At 45.6% G+C, this 17,086-nt stretch overlaps 1 protein-coding gene across 1 annotated transcript in view; it reads left to right on the top strand.

Moving 5' to 3' along the window:
- The window catches only part of ZBTB7C (zinc finger and BTB domain containing 7C), a 169,954-nt gene that overhangs the window by 146,266 nt on the left and 6,602 nt on the right, over positions 1-17,086 (top strand). Inside the window, 1 exon segment of the mRNA XM_001372080.5 lies at positions 2,993-4,219. Within this exon segment, the coding sequence (XP_001372117.4) occupies positions 2,993-4,219 (1,227 nt within the window).

Raw genomic sequence — 17,086 nt, 5'->3', positions numbered from 1 at the left:
GTCATGGATGAATGAGGAGGCCAGTGTCACTGGATCCTAGTGTAATAAACCACTCAAAGCTGGAATCTTACAATAGGCAATTTCTATGATAAAAACATATTTGAGGGGCAGCTGGGTGGCCCAGTAGATTGAGAGCTAGGCCTAGAATTGCTAGGGCCTGGGTTCAAATTTAGCTTCAGATATTTCCTAGCTGTGTCACCCTGGGCAAATCACTTAACCCCCATTGCTTAGTCCTTATCACTGGAACCAATACTTAGTATCAATTCTAAGACAGCTTAAGTTTTTTTCAATATTTAATCATTTCAATATTTTATTCAGTAGCCCCCAAATAAAAATAACCCATGAGGAAATTTCCTGGGATCTCCAAAATTCCTCCACTAGGATCTAAGTAAGATCTATTAGATCTATAAGCCTTCTCTGGTAGTCTCCCCTGGCATCTTTGCACCCAACACCAAGAACATCACCTCTCTCCTTCTGGAAGTTATGCCTGACCATTCAGACAAATATTACAGTAGCATTTTCTTGGCTCTCCTATCCTAGAGTTGGCTTATAATAAGCTTGTAGTCCATTTATGCCTTTATCCATGTCATCCATAAAAGTGTTTATAGCCTAAAGGCCAGGAAAAGATTTCTAGGGCACTCCAATAAAGACCTGGTCCAAGGTGATACTAAACTGTTAATGAGTATACTTGGTGTGACCTTTCAGACGGTTCTAAATCTACCTGCGTGTACCGTAATCTAGCTGACGTCTTGCCATCCTTTCTACAAGCCTAGAGTGAGTTAATCTGACAAAGCCTTGCTAAGGTGTAGCTCATCTACATTTAGAGCATTCCTCTGGCAAATCAATGAATGAATAAAAAAGCATTTGTTAAGCTTTAAAAAAAAACACCTTCCTTTCCACCATAGAAACAATACTGTATATTGGTTCCAAGGCAGAAGAGCAGTAAGGACCAGGCTCAGGACCTCCTGTGTCCAGGGGTGGCTCCCCAGCTGCCCCCACCAGACATGGGGGTCTTGATAGGACTACAGTTTCCAGACACAGAAGTTGGCATGAAGTTGTCCAGGTATGGTTGGCCTGAGTTGGGCTAGTTTTGGTGAATGTTCACCCATCAGAAGCCCGAGCCCTAGGGCAGAGCTAGAGACGAGAGCACAGATACATAGCCCACTGATGTAGTCGTCTAGTCACTATGACCAAAAACAAGCAATGAGTTCAATCCAGTGTAGCCTGTTCTTGGAAACCATATTGGCTGTCGCCATTTTCTTTTTGACAGTTTCAATAACTATCCCTTTAATAATTTTCTCTAAAAGTTTGCCAGGAACAAACAGATTAAGCATTCAAGGAGGAGTTATTGAGTGTCAATATTTGCTTTGCCCTGTTCTAGGCTCTGGGGATACAAAAAAATAGGACAGAGAACTACCTCTCGAAGCATTTACAATCTAATTGAGTAGGCAAGATGCAAACACACAAAGATATATATATATATATGCATATATATTAATATAAGGCAGCATATGGTAAATGTCCAATGGGTACAGATAAGGAAGCCCCAGAGGAGTGCAAAGGATGGGGAAATGACTCTTTTGGGATGGAATGGAAAGACATCATGCTAGGTAGCACAGTAGATAGAGAGCAAAGCATGGTCCTGGATTCCAATCTGACCTCAGACACTTCCTAGCTGTATGACCCTGGGCAAGTCACTTTGCTCCAATTGCCTAGCTCTTGCTGCTCTTCTGCCTTAGAACTGATACTAAGAAAACCTAGTTGATTTGCTTGTTGTATTCAGAAGGAGGGTGGGAGGAAGAGAGGGAAAGAACATGAATCATGTAACCATGGAAGAATATTCTAAATTAATTAATTAAATAAAAATTTTCAAATTAAAAAAAAAGAATCGATACTAAGAGAGAAGAGAAGGATTTTTTTTAAAAAGACATCATAGAGAAGGTGGGCTGGACTTCAGTGCTGTGAGGAGTGAACAGGACGTGGATATACTAGGGGGTGAACAGAGGATGTCACAAATGGCCTTCTCCCTCAGACTTCCTGTAGTATTTTATTTTGTCTGGCACGCCTGTCACCACTGTGTATTCTGAGTAGCAGCAGTGATAGTTTGTGTGTACACCAGACTTTAATCTCCATGAAGGCAGGGACTATGTCTTCTCTAAGTGTTTTACCTCACTGGGCATCTACTATTAGTACTCTGTGCACACTGGACACAACGTATTGATTGAACTGAATGCAACTGTGCTGAATTGCATTGATGAGAAGGAAGGATGCAAATAAAATCAGAGAAGCCAGAATGCATTATGGCTTTTCTAGAATTCAGTGTTGGCAAACTCAAATAGAAAGGAAGCCACTACACCATCTCTAGCTTCCCTTCCATATCACGGGAATCGGGGCACGGTGTCTTTGCAATCTAGAAAATCTGTGTAAAACTCTTTGGCAAGAAGTCTGAATTTTCTCTCTTCTCTTACGGGGCGCTTACAGAACTTTATATGCATTTATGAGTGACTACACTTTTTAAGGTATCTCTATATTTCTAACCTTTGTGTGTCATCTGCTGGCATTCATGTTCTTTTGGCAGTCTTTAAGTTTTTGCTTATTTTCACTTTAAAAAGAAGTCTTAAAACTTAAAAAACACTTAAAAAAAAGTCTACATGTGTGGTATTAAAAGTTAAATAGGTTGGTATTGCACAATAGTACTTGCCTATTTTATGTATTTCTGACTTTCTAAAGACTGTGATATAGGAAACCTAGATGGGGAAAGTCAAGCTCTGGAAGGACCTGTAGAAGGACACTGGTGGGTCATGTGTTGACCTAGAAAACCACATATTGACATTTTCGATGTCCTGTTGTGTTTTTATTTGTTTTGTTCCGTGACCTTTTGAGCTGGTACACTGGAGAGTTGTTGGCCACACGCTTGACCCCCTGGTTCTAGGTGACAAGAAATGGGGGTGCCCGTTCCCTAATCCCCGCCTTGTGCTTTGTGTCCCCGCAGGGCTCTGGATGAGAACATGGCCAATGGCATTGACGAACTGATCGGCATTCCCTTCCCCAACCACAGCAGCGAGGTGCTGTGCAGCCTCAATGAGCAGCGGCACGATGGCCTGCTCTGCGATGTGCTCCTGGTGGTCCAGGAGCAGGAGTACCGCACCCACCGGTCCGTCCTGGCTGCCTGCAGCAAGTACTTCAAGAAGCTCTTCACGGCGGGGACTTTAGCTGACCAGCCTTACGTCTACGAGATTGACTTCGTCCAGCCGGAGGCGCTGGCCGCCATCCTGGAGTTTGCCTACACCTCTACGCTCACCATCACAGCCTCCAACGTGAAACACATCTTGAACGCTGCCAAAATGCTGGAGATCCAGTGCATCGTCAACGTGTGCCTGGAGATCATGGAGCCCGGAGGGGATGGGGAAGAGGAGGATGACAAGGAGGATGATGACGACGAAGATGAGGAGGACGAGGAAGAGGATGAGGAGGAAGAAGATGAAGAGGATGAGGATGAGGACGATGAGACGGAAGATTTTGCTGACCAGGAAAACCTTCCCGATGCCCAGGACATCAGCTGCCCCCAAAGCCCCTCTAGGACAGATCACCTCACGGAGAAGGCCTATGCAGACACCCCCAGGGACTTCTCCAACCCTTTCCAGGCCAATGGCAGCCCTGGTCATCTCGGGGTCATCCGGGACTTCTCCATTGAGTCTTTGCTGAGGGAAAACCTCTACCCCAAAGCCAACATCCCTGACAGAAGGCCTGCCTTATCTCCCTTTTCCCCAGGCTTCTTTCCACACCTCTGGCCTGGAGATTTTGGTGCCTTTGCCCAGCTGCCCGAGCAGCCCATGGACAATGGACCCCTAGACCTGGTCATCAAAAAACGCAAGATCAAGGAAGAGGAGAAGGAGGAGCTCCAGCCCCCACCCCCGCCCCCCTTCCCTGGGGACTTCTTCAAGGACGTGTTCGCCGACCTGCCCGGGGGACCCCTGGGACCCATAAAGGCTGAGACCGACTATGGCGCCTATCTCAACTTCCTGAGCGCCACCCACCTGAGCAGCATCTTCCCCCCGTGGCCCCTGGCCGAGGAGCGGAAGCTGAAGCCCAAGGCGTCCCAGCAGTGCCCCATCTGCCATAAGATCATCATGGGGGCAGGGAAGCTGCCGAGGCACATGAGGACGCACACTGGCGAGAAGCCCTACATGTGTAACATCTGTGAGGTTCGATTCACCAGGTGTGAGGCCGGGGCGCATTGGGGTGCTGGCGGAGGAGAGAGAGGCCTGAGGGGGTGGGGAGGGAAGGGTGGACCCAATCAGGAACCCTTCTGAGGTCAGTCGATGAGCATGTAGGAAGCCCAAGAGAACAAGACAAAAAAGACCACTCTTAAAACAGCTCACAGTCTAGTGGCTGTGGATGTTCTCATTCACAAAGACTTTAGAGAGCGTCTTATTCACTCCATCATTTTGCAGAGAAAGAAATCGAGGCCCAGAGACAGAGACTTGTCCAAGGTTGTACTGCTGGTCCCTGCAGGCGTCTCAGGATTCAGTGTCTTACTAGAGTCCTGAGAAGATCATTTAATAGGGGAAGCCAGAGAGCTCAGGGGGTGGAGAGCCAGGCCTAAAGGAGGTCCTAGGTTCAAATCCAACCTCAGACACTTCTTACCTGGGTGGTCCTGGGCAAGTCACTTAACCCCAGTTCCCTAGCCTTTATTGCTCTTCTATCTTAGAGATAATAATTAGCTTGAATTCTAAGATAGAAGATTGAGTTTAAAAAAAACAAAGATAGCCTAATCTGGTGAACCAGCTAATGAGAAGGCAATAGCAGGCTGCTTTAACCATTTTCAGGGCAATGTTTGGGGGCCGGACTCCCTTTTATTTTATTCTTTTCCATAGTTCTATGTTGTTATTTTTTTTATCAGACCTATGATTTCATCAGTCAGGGGAGCATCCACAGAAACTCACTCCCAGTGCAGATCTGTGTCTTTTCTGCAATTATAATCTTGGAAATTATAGGATAGGATGAGGAGGGCAATGAGAGATTAAGTGGCTTCACCAGGGTCACCAGTAGGTGTCTGAGGCAGGACTTGAACTCGGATCTTTAGGACACTGAGTTTCCATTTCAGTATCATACACCATGCTGCCTCTTGTGTTCTCTATTGTCGTACAAAGGTCAGAGAAAACATAAACTAGTATAAAATATTTTAAAGCTACAGGAGGAACATTTTGTCCTGCAAACATTTCAGTATCGTTTGTGCCATCTAGACCCTGAAGTGTGCTGGTTTGGGCACTCTTTATAATAAGATTGCTAAAACAACTTCAGGTCAGATTTGCCCATCACATAATTTGAATCCCCTTCATTTGCAAGACTGTCATTCGCCAGCCCAGTCGGCAAACATGAGTGTGTGACCGATTTCTGAAACAGTGTTTATGTTAGGAAAAGTTAGGTGGGTAGTAATGCCAAGCCAGCCAGCTGACTGACCATCGGAATAGCTCAGTTATTAGAGATGAGGCATGATACAATAGAAAGAGCATTGAAACTGGAGTAAGAGGAGCTGGGTCCAAATTCCAGCTCTGGTAAGCCCCTTTGTTTCCGTTGTCCTCAGTTTCCTACCCTGTAAAGTGAGAAGAGAGGCAGCTACGGGAGCACAGTGGATAGAGCGCTGGACCTGGAGTCAGGAAGGCTCCTCTTCCTGAGTTCAAATCTGGCCCCAGACACTTGCTAGCTGTGGGATCGTGGGCAAGCCACTTAACCTTGTTGGCCTCAGTTTCCTCATCTGTAAAGGAGCTGGAGAAGGAAATGGCAAACCATGCCAGTACCTCTGCTAAGAACACACCAAATGCACTCACAAAGAGTCAGACACAAGTGAAATAACTGAACAATAACGAAGCGAAAAGGTTGGAATATATGGCTTCCTTGGTCCCTTCCAATTCTTAGATCTTTGACCCTAGAAATCTAGTGAATGAGAAATCATATCTGCCACATATTGAGTGTGATGATATGTCAAGTATCAGAAACAAATCTTTTTTATTCAGAAGCAACCAAAACTTACGTTTTTCTCCTTCAAGTAGAGAATCATAAAGTTTCAGTATTGAAAAGGATCCTAGAGACCACGTAGCCCAAACCTCTGAAACAAGAATCAGCCCCCTTTACATGAAAGGAAAGCACTTCGTAAACCGTGAAATAGTCAACAAGAGTCATCATTATTATTATCCCTGACAAATGCTGCTTGAAGCATCTCCGGTGATGGGAAACTTAAAACCCTCCAAGGCTGCCCAGTCCATCTTGTTAAGAATGTCTTCCTTGTAGTAAGCTGAAGTCTGGCACCCTGAGGATCCCACCCACTGATCCCTGCCCTGGAAGCCCAATAAGATATCTAATCCTAGTTCCACATGACTTTAGATACAGGAACCCAGCCCCAGGATTCCCTCCAAGTCTTCTCTTCACTGCCCTAAAAAGCCTCAATCCCTTGACTTTGGTTAGCTACACTGACCAAATTCCAATTCTCTGGTCTTTGCTGGAAACAATCTGGGGGCATCATTGTCTGTAGCACAGCCATCTCCGGGACCACATTTTCCTTTGAGGATGGATTTGATTTGGGGGAATGGTAAATGTTTGTCAGAGCCAAGTCTGGGGAATGAGGTCAAACTCAGTTCCTGTTTTTGGTTGAAAAAACATGTGCCAAGAAAAAAAAAAAAGCAAGAGAGAGGCAGTGCCCTGATGGGTTGAGAATTGGTTTAAGAATAAAAGACCTGAGTTCAAATCCCATCTGACCTCTGGCAAGTGGTTTCATCTCTCAGTGTTTCAGGGAACTCCCTAAGAATATAAATTAGAGATAAATTGCCCCTCTGTGTCAGTGGATGGAGTTTCCGCACTGGGCATTCCTTCTATTGATGAAATCACGAGTCTGTAGCTAAAAGAAAACGAAAGACGATAAACTGATGAAGCTGGTTTTCTTCTCTGGTTTATAATCTGGCTCTGAAGGCAGTTCCCCTCGGGGAGCTCTAAACATTTTAGAAAAAGTCTTGTAGCCTCCCAAGGGGACTACTGTGAAAGGTGTGTGAGGGGCTATGCTTGGATGTGTGAATTCTGGTCTATAGTTGGTCCTATTACCTCCTGTTCGCACCTCACAGGGGCTGAGGGAAAGGCTCGGCTTTATGTACAAAATTATAGGCTATTCCTTTGCCTGTAATGTTCTAGCTAATGCTCTCTCCTACGGTTGGTAAGGGGACCCAGCAGCTTTTACGGCGGGCAGCATAGGCTGTGTCCCTGTTGGAAGTGATGCATTGCCGTCCTTGCTTCTCGGCTGAGTCTGCCCTGGGTTTCAGCTAAATCCTTGGGCTGATCTTATCAAATCCCTACCCTGTCCTCCTCCCATTGACCTAAGCCAGGTCCTGAATCATTCCTAAGACTCCATCAAGGCTGAGCCTTGCTATTCTTGGCCAGGCTGTACTTCCCAGTGTCCTCCGGCCCCTGCGGCTGGCACATAAGCCACTAATGCTTGGTACCACCTGGGAACCTTGCCCATGCCACCGGCCAGGCTTACCGTGACCTCTGGTTACTTGTTTTCTTGAGTAGGTGTGGATCTAAAGGGGAAAAAATGAGAAAATCGCTCCATGGTAAAAATGCTCCATCAGATTTGGCCTGAAAGGAAACCAGGCAAATATGGCAGCAGCCAAGGTGCAATGTACAGAAAGGAAAGAAACAAGCACTCATTAAGCACCTATTATGTGCCTGGGACTGTGCTTTACAAATATGACCTCATTTGGCCTCACAACCCCAGAGACATGGGTGCTATTGTTATCCCCATTTTACAGATGAGGACACTGAGGCAGATGGAAGTTAAGTGACTTAATAAGTTATAAAAGTAGTAAGTATTTGAGGCTAAATTTAAACTTGGGTCTTCCTGACTCTCCACAGAGCCACCTATCTGCTAAGAACACCAGATTTGACTAGAATCAAAAGTCCTGGGTTTGAATTCTGATGCTGCTGTAGCTTGTCACAGTCCCACTCTGGGCTTCGGTCTTCTCCTCTACAAAACAAGACTAGATGGCCTTAGGGTACAACTTCAGTGATCCTGTGAACCCCCTTCCTCTATCATCCCTCCATTTAGAGCTTCCACTTCAACAAAAGTGTGAAAAACATATGTTGGGCTTATACTGCGTATCCTTGGCACTTGGAAAACATTGATGGACAATGAGATGCTCCTACCCGCCAGGGGTTTACAGTCAATCCGGGGGAGACTGTGCATAGACAAGTAAATATAATGCAAGAAAGAGTGTGGTTGAACAAAGAAGAGACACAGAAAGAGGAGAGATGCAAACAGAGGAGAGAGGCAGACAGAGGAGAGCTGCAGACAGAGGAGAGATACAGACAGAGGAGAGATGCAGACAGAGGAGAGAGGCAGACAGAGGAGAGAGGCAGACAGAGGAGAGATGCAGACAGAGGAGAGAGGCAGACAGAGGAGAGAGGCAGACAGAGGAGAGCTGCAGACAGAGGAGAGATGCAGACAGAGGAGAGATGCAGACAGAGGAGAGAGGCAGACAGAGGAGAGAGGCAGACAGAGGAGAGATGCAGACAGAGGAGAGATGCAGACAGAGGAGAGATGCAGACAGAGGAGAGAGGCAGACAGAGGAGAGAGGCAGACAGAGGAGAGATGCAGACAGAGGAGAGCTGCAGACAGAGGAGAGATACAGACAGAGGAGAGATGCAGACAGAGGAGAGAGGCAGACAAAGGAGAGCTGCAGACAGAGGAGAGATACAGACAGAGGAGAGATGCAGACAGAGGAGAGAGGCAGACAGAGGAGAGCTGCAGACAGAGGAGAGATGCAGACAGAGGAGAGAGGCAGACAGAGGAGAGCTGCAGACAGAGGAGAGATACAGACAGAGGAGAGATGCAGACAGAGGAGAGAGGCAGACAGAGGAGAGAAGCAGACAGAGGAGAGAGGCAGACAGAGGAGAGAGGCAGACAGAGGAGAGATACAGACAGAGGAGAGATGCAGACAGAGGAGAGATGCAGACAGAGGAGAGCTGCAGACAGAGGAGAGATACAGACAGAGGAGAGAGGCAGACAGAGGAGAGAGGCAGACAGAGGAGAGAGGCAGACAGAGAAGAGATGCAAACAGAGGAGAGATGCAGACAGAGGAGAGATGCAGACAGAGGAGAGAGGCAGACAGAGGAGAGAGGCAGACAGAGGAGAGAGGCAGACAGAGGAGAGAGGCAGACAGAGGAGAGAAGCAGACAGAGGAGAGAAGCAGACAGAGGAGAGATGCAGACAGAGGAGAGATGCAGACAGAGGAGAGAGGCAGACAGAGGAGAGATGCAGACAGAGGAGAGATGCAAACAGAGGAGAGAGGCAGACAGAGGAGAGATGCAGACAGAGGAGAGAAGCAGACAGAGGAGAGATGCAGACAGAGGAGAGATGCAGACAAAGGAGAGATGCAAACAGAGGAGAGATACAGACAGAGGAGAGATGCAGACAGAGGAGAGAGGCAGACAGAGGAGAGATGCAGACAGAGGAGAGATACAGACAGAGGAGAGAGGCAGACAGAGGAGAGAAGCAGACAGAGGAGAGAAGCAGACAGAGGAGAGATGCAGACAAAGCAACCTAGAAAATCTAAGAGAATGCTTTCACTTAGGGGAGAGTCTGGAAAGGCACCTGATTTAGTCTATGAAGGGAAAAAAAGGATTTTAATAGGCAGAAATTGGGAGTCAGTGCATTCCAGACATTTGGGGTGGTCTTTACAAATGGTCAGAGGTTGAGGAGGGCAGAAAAAGATAAGGGAACAGCGAGGTGATACAGTGGTTAGAGTGCTAAGTCTGAAAGTCAGGAAGACTCATTTTCCTGAATTTAAATCTGGCTTCAGAACCTGGCTAACCATATGACCCTGGGCTTATCACTTAACCCTATTGGTCTCAGTTTCCTCATCTGTAAATTGGGCTGGAGAAGGACAGAGCAAACCTCTCTGGTATTTTTGCCAAGCCAACTCCAAATGGGGTCACAAAAAGTTGGATGTGACTGAAATGACTGAACAGCAAAACCTCAAATGCAGAGATCACCAAAGGTAGTGATTTGAAGTAAGACTTAAAAAGACAAGTTGAAACCAGATTGTTCTTGGCCTTAAATGTCATAGTGAGTTTATAATTATTCTAGATGGTTCAGTGGGTAGAACATTGGGACTGAAGTCAGGAAATCTTGAATTCTTATCTGGCCTCAATCCTTTACTATCTGGGTGACTCCGAGCAAGTCACTTAACCTTTGCCTCAGTTTCCTTGGCTGCAAAATGGAGATAATAATACCTTTTCCTAAGGTTGTTTTAAGGATGAAATGAAATAACATTTGTAAAGTGCTTTGTATAGTTTCTGGCGTATAGTAGGCATAATATAAATATTATTATGGCAATAATTAAGGCTTAGGGGCAGGGGAGTGACATGATCTGACCTAGGCTTTAGAAGATTTCTTACACAACTATGTGAAAAGGGGAGAGACTGGAATCAATGAGAACAATTAAGCCATTTCACTAATCCAGGCCAGAGATAACAGCCATCTCCTAACAGTCTTCTGATAAAGACCTGGAAACCCTCATGACTGATAGCTAGGCAAAAAGGGGGAGAAGGAAGGAGATGACAATCTATACAAGCACTGGGTCAGTGACAATCCTGGATAGCCTTTGAGGAGTCCTGAAACTCCTTTAAAAAGTACATCTTTAAGGGGCAGTGAAGTGGCTCAGGGGATTGAGAGTCAGGCTCAAAGACAGGAGGTCCTAGGCTCAAATTTGGTCTCATACACTTTCTAGCTGTATGACCCTGGGCAAGTCACTTAACCCCCATTGCCCAGCCCTTACTACTCTTCTGCCCTAGAACCAATACTTAATATTGATTCTAAGACAGAAGGTAAAGATATAAATAAATAAATAAATAAATAAATAAATCATTTCTCTGAACCTTAGTTTTCTCATCTGTAAAATAGCAATAGAATCTATAGTTGCATGGGAAAATATTCTAAGTTAATTAATTAAATACATTTTTTTAAAAATCTGTAGTTGCTACTCCACAAAGCCGTGAGCCTCAAATGAGTTTGCAGACAGAAGGAAATTGGAAAAGCTTCAAGCTCTACATAAATGCCACATAATATTGTTCAGTTCTCCTTTTCCATCCCCAGATATCAGGAAAATGCTACGTTTAGACCCAAGTTCCCTACTCCGGTTTACGAAGCACTCCCAGTTTAGCACCCCCAGCCCTCCCAACATGTGATTGTCTTTTCCCAGAGCAATGATGACAGCTGGGGTTTTTTGTTTGTTTGTTTGTGGGGTTTTTTTGTTTGTTTTGTTTTGTTTTTGTTTTGTTTTTTGAGTTTTCATTCTGCTGCTGAGGTTTTTTTTTTTTTAATTCTCTAACTTCTGGCAGTTCTTAGAACCTTATTAAGATAATGTAATGTCATTAACAGCAGCAGCAGGAAGGGAGTTTGCTTCATCCCGTCAGGTTGCCGAGAAGATCTGTGTCTACAGTGCTGGGAAAGCATTATTCTGATTGGGAACTTTATGGAGGGCAGTTCAATGTTAGGCCAGAGGTCTTGGAGCTCTTTTTATTAACTGGGTACGGATGAGCTCATGGGGATCTTCTTGCTGGCCTGGCCTTTTTTTTTTTTCAGGAGGTAAATTCTTTTTGCTGGCAGGCAGGAAGGCAGCAGATCAGGAGGGGAAGCAGCAGGAGGATAGCAGGATGGAAGGGGGTGGGGAGAGACAAATGGAGTAAGCATGGCTTTTATAGGTAACAAAACTACAGACCCAGTGAGGGAAAGTGACTTGTCCTGAGCCACACTGTCACTGAAGGGCTCATCATTCCCATCTGTGCTTTGCAAAGCAAGAAGTTCTTTTATTTAATCCTCACATGAATCTCAGGAGGTAGGTGCTATCATCATCCCCATTTTACAGATGAGGAAACTGAGGCGGAGGGAGCGTAAGCAACTCCCCCAGAGTAAGTGACTGAGGCAAGATTCAAATGCAGATCTTCGTCACTTCAAGCCCAACACTCTATCTGCTACGCCCTCCAGCTTCCTCCATGACGTAAAGACTGGAATACCGCAAGCCAGAAGGCCCATTTTCTAAATCTGGCTCAGTTGCTAGCCAGCTGTGTGACCCTGAAACTCCAGAGGCCTTAGTTTCCCCATCTGTAAAATGAGGGAAAGGGATAAGATGCTTTCTAAGACCCTTCCAACTCCAGAATTCCATGAGTCTGTTCTACTCACACCAGCCAATACATATGAGTTGGTTGAGTGCAAGACATAGGGCATTGGCAGGAAGCCTTAAAAAACAAGGAGGATTTTATAGCACTGCCCAGCTAGTGCCTGGGGGCGAGCTTTAAAAATAGGATAACCTCTTGGTCTGTCTAGGCCACTTGGGGTGGGTATGCTGTGTCCTGAAGGCAGAGGAACAGACCCAGTGATAACTTAAGGATCATTCTTCTAGGCCTGACAACTTGGTGATTTTTTTTTAATGAGATTGAATTAGGGCCAGGGCCCTTCAAATTGTGGTCCAGGAAATCCCAAGGGACAAAGAGGCCCCATCCTTCTCTCATGGCAGCTGTGTTTAATTTTATGTCTGCTCAATTCCTTCTTAATCTCTTCCCTCCACTCCACTCCCCACAACATACATACATACGCATATATTCTTTCTCTCTCTCTTCCTCTGTCTGTCTGTCTGTCTCTCCCCCTCTCTCTCCCTTTCTCTCTTTGTCTCTCTGTCTCTGTCTCTCTCTCCCTCTCCCTCTCCCTCTCTCTCCCTTTCTCTTCCTTTCTCTCTCTGTCTCTCTCTCTTCCTCTCTGTCTGTCTCTGTCTGTCTGTCTGTCTCTTTCCCCCCTCTCTCTCCCTATGTCTGTCTGTCTGCTCTCCTTCTCTCTCCCTTTCTCTCTCTGTCTTTGTCTCTGTCTCTCTCTCCCTCTTCCTCTCTCTCTCTCTCCCTTTCTCTTCCTTTCTCTCTCTGTCTCTCTCTCTGTCTTTCTGTCTCTGTCTCTCTCCCCCATCCCCTTTGGGGCTGGAGGAAAAGAATATGAAAAGAGACTCTCTAGCATCAGAAAAATTTGTAAATGGAGGTGACTCCTTTGTTGAGATTATTACAGCAGCACATCTATGAAATGGCCAGAAGCAACACCCAAAATCATCTAGTCCAACTCCCTTACTTTACACAGGAGGAAATTGAGATCCAGAGAGGAAGCTCCTACACTCAAGTTCCAGCCAAGGATATAAGTTCCCTTATTATTCCTTGTCAATTCTCTTTAATAGTAAGTCACACACTCTGAGCCTTGGTTTCCCCATTCAGCAAATAAGGGGATTAACCCCTAAATAGAAAATCTCTAAGGTTACTTCCAGCTCTAAAAATTCCCTGAAACCTTGTAAATACAATCTGGTTACAAAGCACATGAATGCAGCATCCTTGAAGGGGAAAAGAAGGGGAGATGTCACAAAGGAAAAGGGAGCTCCCTCCTCCACCTGCCAGCCTCAGACTGTTCATTGGATAAATGTAGATGAGCCTCAGGTCTTTTTGAGCACCAGCTGGCAGAGTTACTTCCCTCCACCCCCATCTTTCCTGTCTCCTTGAGTCACTCCAGCTGCTCCATTCCCACAGGGACAGCAGTTGTGACATCAGAGGGGACCCTGAAGGGCAGGGGACATCCCTGTAACCCAGGCTTTAGAAGGTTAGTTTCATAACCCTACCCACAAGCCCCAAGAACAGTCAGGCCATGAGCTCAGCCAGTAGGGAAAGAAGGAAAGAAAAAGTGAAGCAATTCCCTCAGGCAGCATTCACGTGATATCCCTTCTCCATCCTTCTCCATCCTTCTCCATCCCCCAAGAACTTTTCTTGGGCAGATTTCAGAGGAAACCTGGGCAGGAGAGCCAGTAGGACATCTAGTGGTCAGTATCAATCAGAAAGGGGGGGGGGTGCCTCACCCAGTCCCAAGGCCCTGGAAGGGGCAACCCCAAACTCACCGATGTTCAAAGGTTTTAATTTGGTCCCATTAAATCCTAGCCTCTAATTTAAGTGTGGAATTCAGCTTTCTAAATGTGTACCCACGGGAAGCCAGAACCCCAGCATGAGGACAGAAGCTTCACTCCACAAACACAACTTGCAATGGGGGTCTAGGGGACTCTGGGAGGGGAGGATTATGGTACATACCTTCAAGTGTGAACACAGCTGTGCTACAGCATAGACCCTGCCTTGACCTCTCATGCATCTTCTAGCTCCAAAATCTTATTGTTGTTTTAGTCTTTTCCAACTCTTCATGACCCCATGTAGGATTTTCTTGGCAAAGATACTGGAATGGTTTGCCATTTCCTTCTCCAGTCATTTTACAAATGAGGAAACTGAGGCAAACAGAGTTAAGCAACTTGCCCAGGGTTACACCGATAGTTAAGTGTCTGAGGCCAGATTTGAACTTCCTCACTACAGGCTCAGGCAGCTCTATCCCCTGTGCTACCTAGCAGCCATTCCATATCTAGGTCCTAGAACATGGAGAAGCAATGTGGTAGAAGGGGAAGTGTGAAGAACTTGAAATTGGAAACACCTTGCTTCAAATTCCATTCCTGATGCTTATTGGCTGTGTAATCTTGGTGAAATAATGCATTCTCTCTAAACCTCAGTTTCCACAAATGTAAAATGAGGTCTTGGGGGCAGCTGGGTAGCTCAGTGGATTGAGAGCCAGGCCTAGAAATGGGAGGTCCTGGGTTCAAATCTGGCCTCAGACACTCCCCAGCTGTGTGACCCTGGGCAAGTCCCTTAACCCCCATTGCCCACCCCTTACCAATCTTCTGCCGTGGAGCCAATACACAGTATTGATTCTAAGATGGAAGGTAAGGGTTTAAAAAACAATGAGATTTTTTCCAGTTCTACATCTATGATCTGTAAAGAGGAGATAATAAATAATAAAACAGAAGGATTATACAATTTTTAAAAGATTATAAAATTAAAATGGAAAATAACAAGTAAAAAATAAAACCTGAACTAAATAAATACTATATAGGATTGTTGGGAGAGTCAAATGAGACAAGGAATACATGTAAAATCCTTGGCAAACCTCAAAGCAGCATGTCAGTGTTGGCTTTTATTCTATGATTCCTCATAATGCTTACAGTTTAGAAGGATGATAAGAAGCCAAGGCAGATACTTGGTGTTATGTGACAAATACATTGGAGAGTTGTCAAGAAAAAAGTGCTCTTGTTCCTGGGAAGAGAGGGTCAAGTCTAATCTGAAAGAATCAGAGAAAGTTTCAGGATGGTGGTAGAGACTGTGGCAGACCAGGAAACTGGACACATAGGAGCTGCGTGAATCGGGGGATGAGGGTGGGGGGAGTCACTAACCACTGAGCGTCGTGTCATTTGTTAAATAGGGGTACAAATATTTGAATAACCATTCCGAGGAAAATAATAGTGGCACTGCCTATCTCATTGGGCTGTTGTGATAAAAGCAATCTGTAAACCTTAAGGAGCTTGGGACAGCTAGATAGTTCAGTGATAGAGCATCAAGAGGCCTGGAATCAGGAAGAGGTTAAATCTGGCCTCAAACATTTCCTAGCTATGAGACCCTGGGCAAGTCAAGTGACCTTGATTGCCTAGCCTTTTGCCACATATACCAAGACTGAAGTTAAGAGTTTAAAATAAATAAAACAAAAACCAAAAGCTTTAAAGACCTAGAGAAGTAAGAGTTTCCCATTATTAATCATAGGAATAAAGAGACTTCCTGAAGTTTACTTTGTGTGGAATTACTAATACAGATGAAAGAAAGAAAAGAAGGAAGGAAGAAAGGAAGGAAGGAAGGAAGGAAGGAAAGGAGGGAGGGATGGAGGGAGAGAGGGAAGGAGGGAGGGAAGAAGAATGGAAGGAAGGAAGGAAGAAAGAAAGAAATATAGGAAGGAAGGAGGAAGGAAGGAAGGAAGGAAGGAAGGAAGGAAGGAAGGAAGGAAGGAAGGAAGGAAGGAAGGAAGGAAGGAAGGAAGGAAGGAAGGAAGGAAGGAAGGAAACAAGGGTTAAAGAGTAGAGAGAGAGAGAGGAGAAAGAAAAGAAGAAGGAAAGAGGGGAGAGAGAAAGATAAAGAAAGACAGGAAGAAAGGGGGAGGGAGAAAGGGAGGAAGGGAGGAAGAAAAAGAAAGAAAGAAAGTTCACTGAATTGATAATGAGGCCTAGAGGTAGGAGGTCCTGGGTTCAAAAGTGGCCTCAGATACTTCCTAGCTGTGTGACCCTGGGTCAGTTACTTAACCCCCATTGCCTAGTCCTTACTGCCCTTATACTTACATAGTATTGGTTCTAAGACAGAAGGTAAGGGTTTGTTGTTGTTTGTTGATTTTTAAGGAAATGAAAGGAGAAAAAACCCCAACAACTTCCCATCCCCTCTCTCACTTCCCCCATCAGAAATCCAATTTTTGGAAACAGATGTCAGAAAAAAACCTCATTTGAGGAATTCGTTATTAAGTTTCCAGAGATGCCTTGTGCTCAGCACATACTCAACCCAAACAGTGTAGTACCATTAAAGGAGTGCTAGTTCTGGAGTCAGTGGATCCAGGTTCACATCCTGTCTCAGGAGCTCATTGCTGGTAGAAGCCTTTTAGTTTCTAGCCTGGTGTGTGAGAATTGGTGTTCTCTCACCTTCAGGAAAGGATGCCCCGGGTGTGAGCCGTGTTTCGGAGAAGACCCTGAGGCCCTGGCAGCGTCTCTGCCCAGGGAACTAGCTTGCCCCAGGACTCACGGCTCAGGAGAGCTGGGTACCAGAAAAAGACAAGAGAATGCCGGCCTATAACTATGGAGGCTCTTTTCCTTACCCCGCCATGCCTTGCCTCAGAATAGCAGTAACTTAAACCTTGCAAAACATTCTTGTTGATGAGGGAGCATTCCTTTTGCACCTGGCACTTTTATAAGAAGTAAAATTACCTCGAGACAAAGAACAGAGCCCAGGGCTTAGGAAGGGAACCGCCACATGAGATGCTTGGCTGAGGTGTGCCCAGCCTTCTATAGTCACCTGGATTAACTTGCTCTCAGGATGAACAGACCTCAACAGGCCCCAGGGTTTGGGCTGGGATAAGGGGCTTTGAGCTGAAGCGCAGGGACGGGAACAGCAG

This window comes from Monodelphis domestica, chromosome 3, assembly GCF_027887165.1.
Source record: "Monodelphis domestica isolate mMonDom1 chromosome 3, mMonDom1.pri, whole genome shotgun sequence".
NCBI lineage: Eukaryota > Metazoa > Chordata > Mammalia > Didelphimorphia > Didelphidae > Monodelphis > Monodelphis domestica.
Note: the sequence above shows the minus strand (reverse complement) of the source record. Positions and strands in the feature narration are given on the sequence as shown.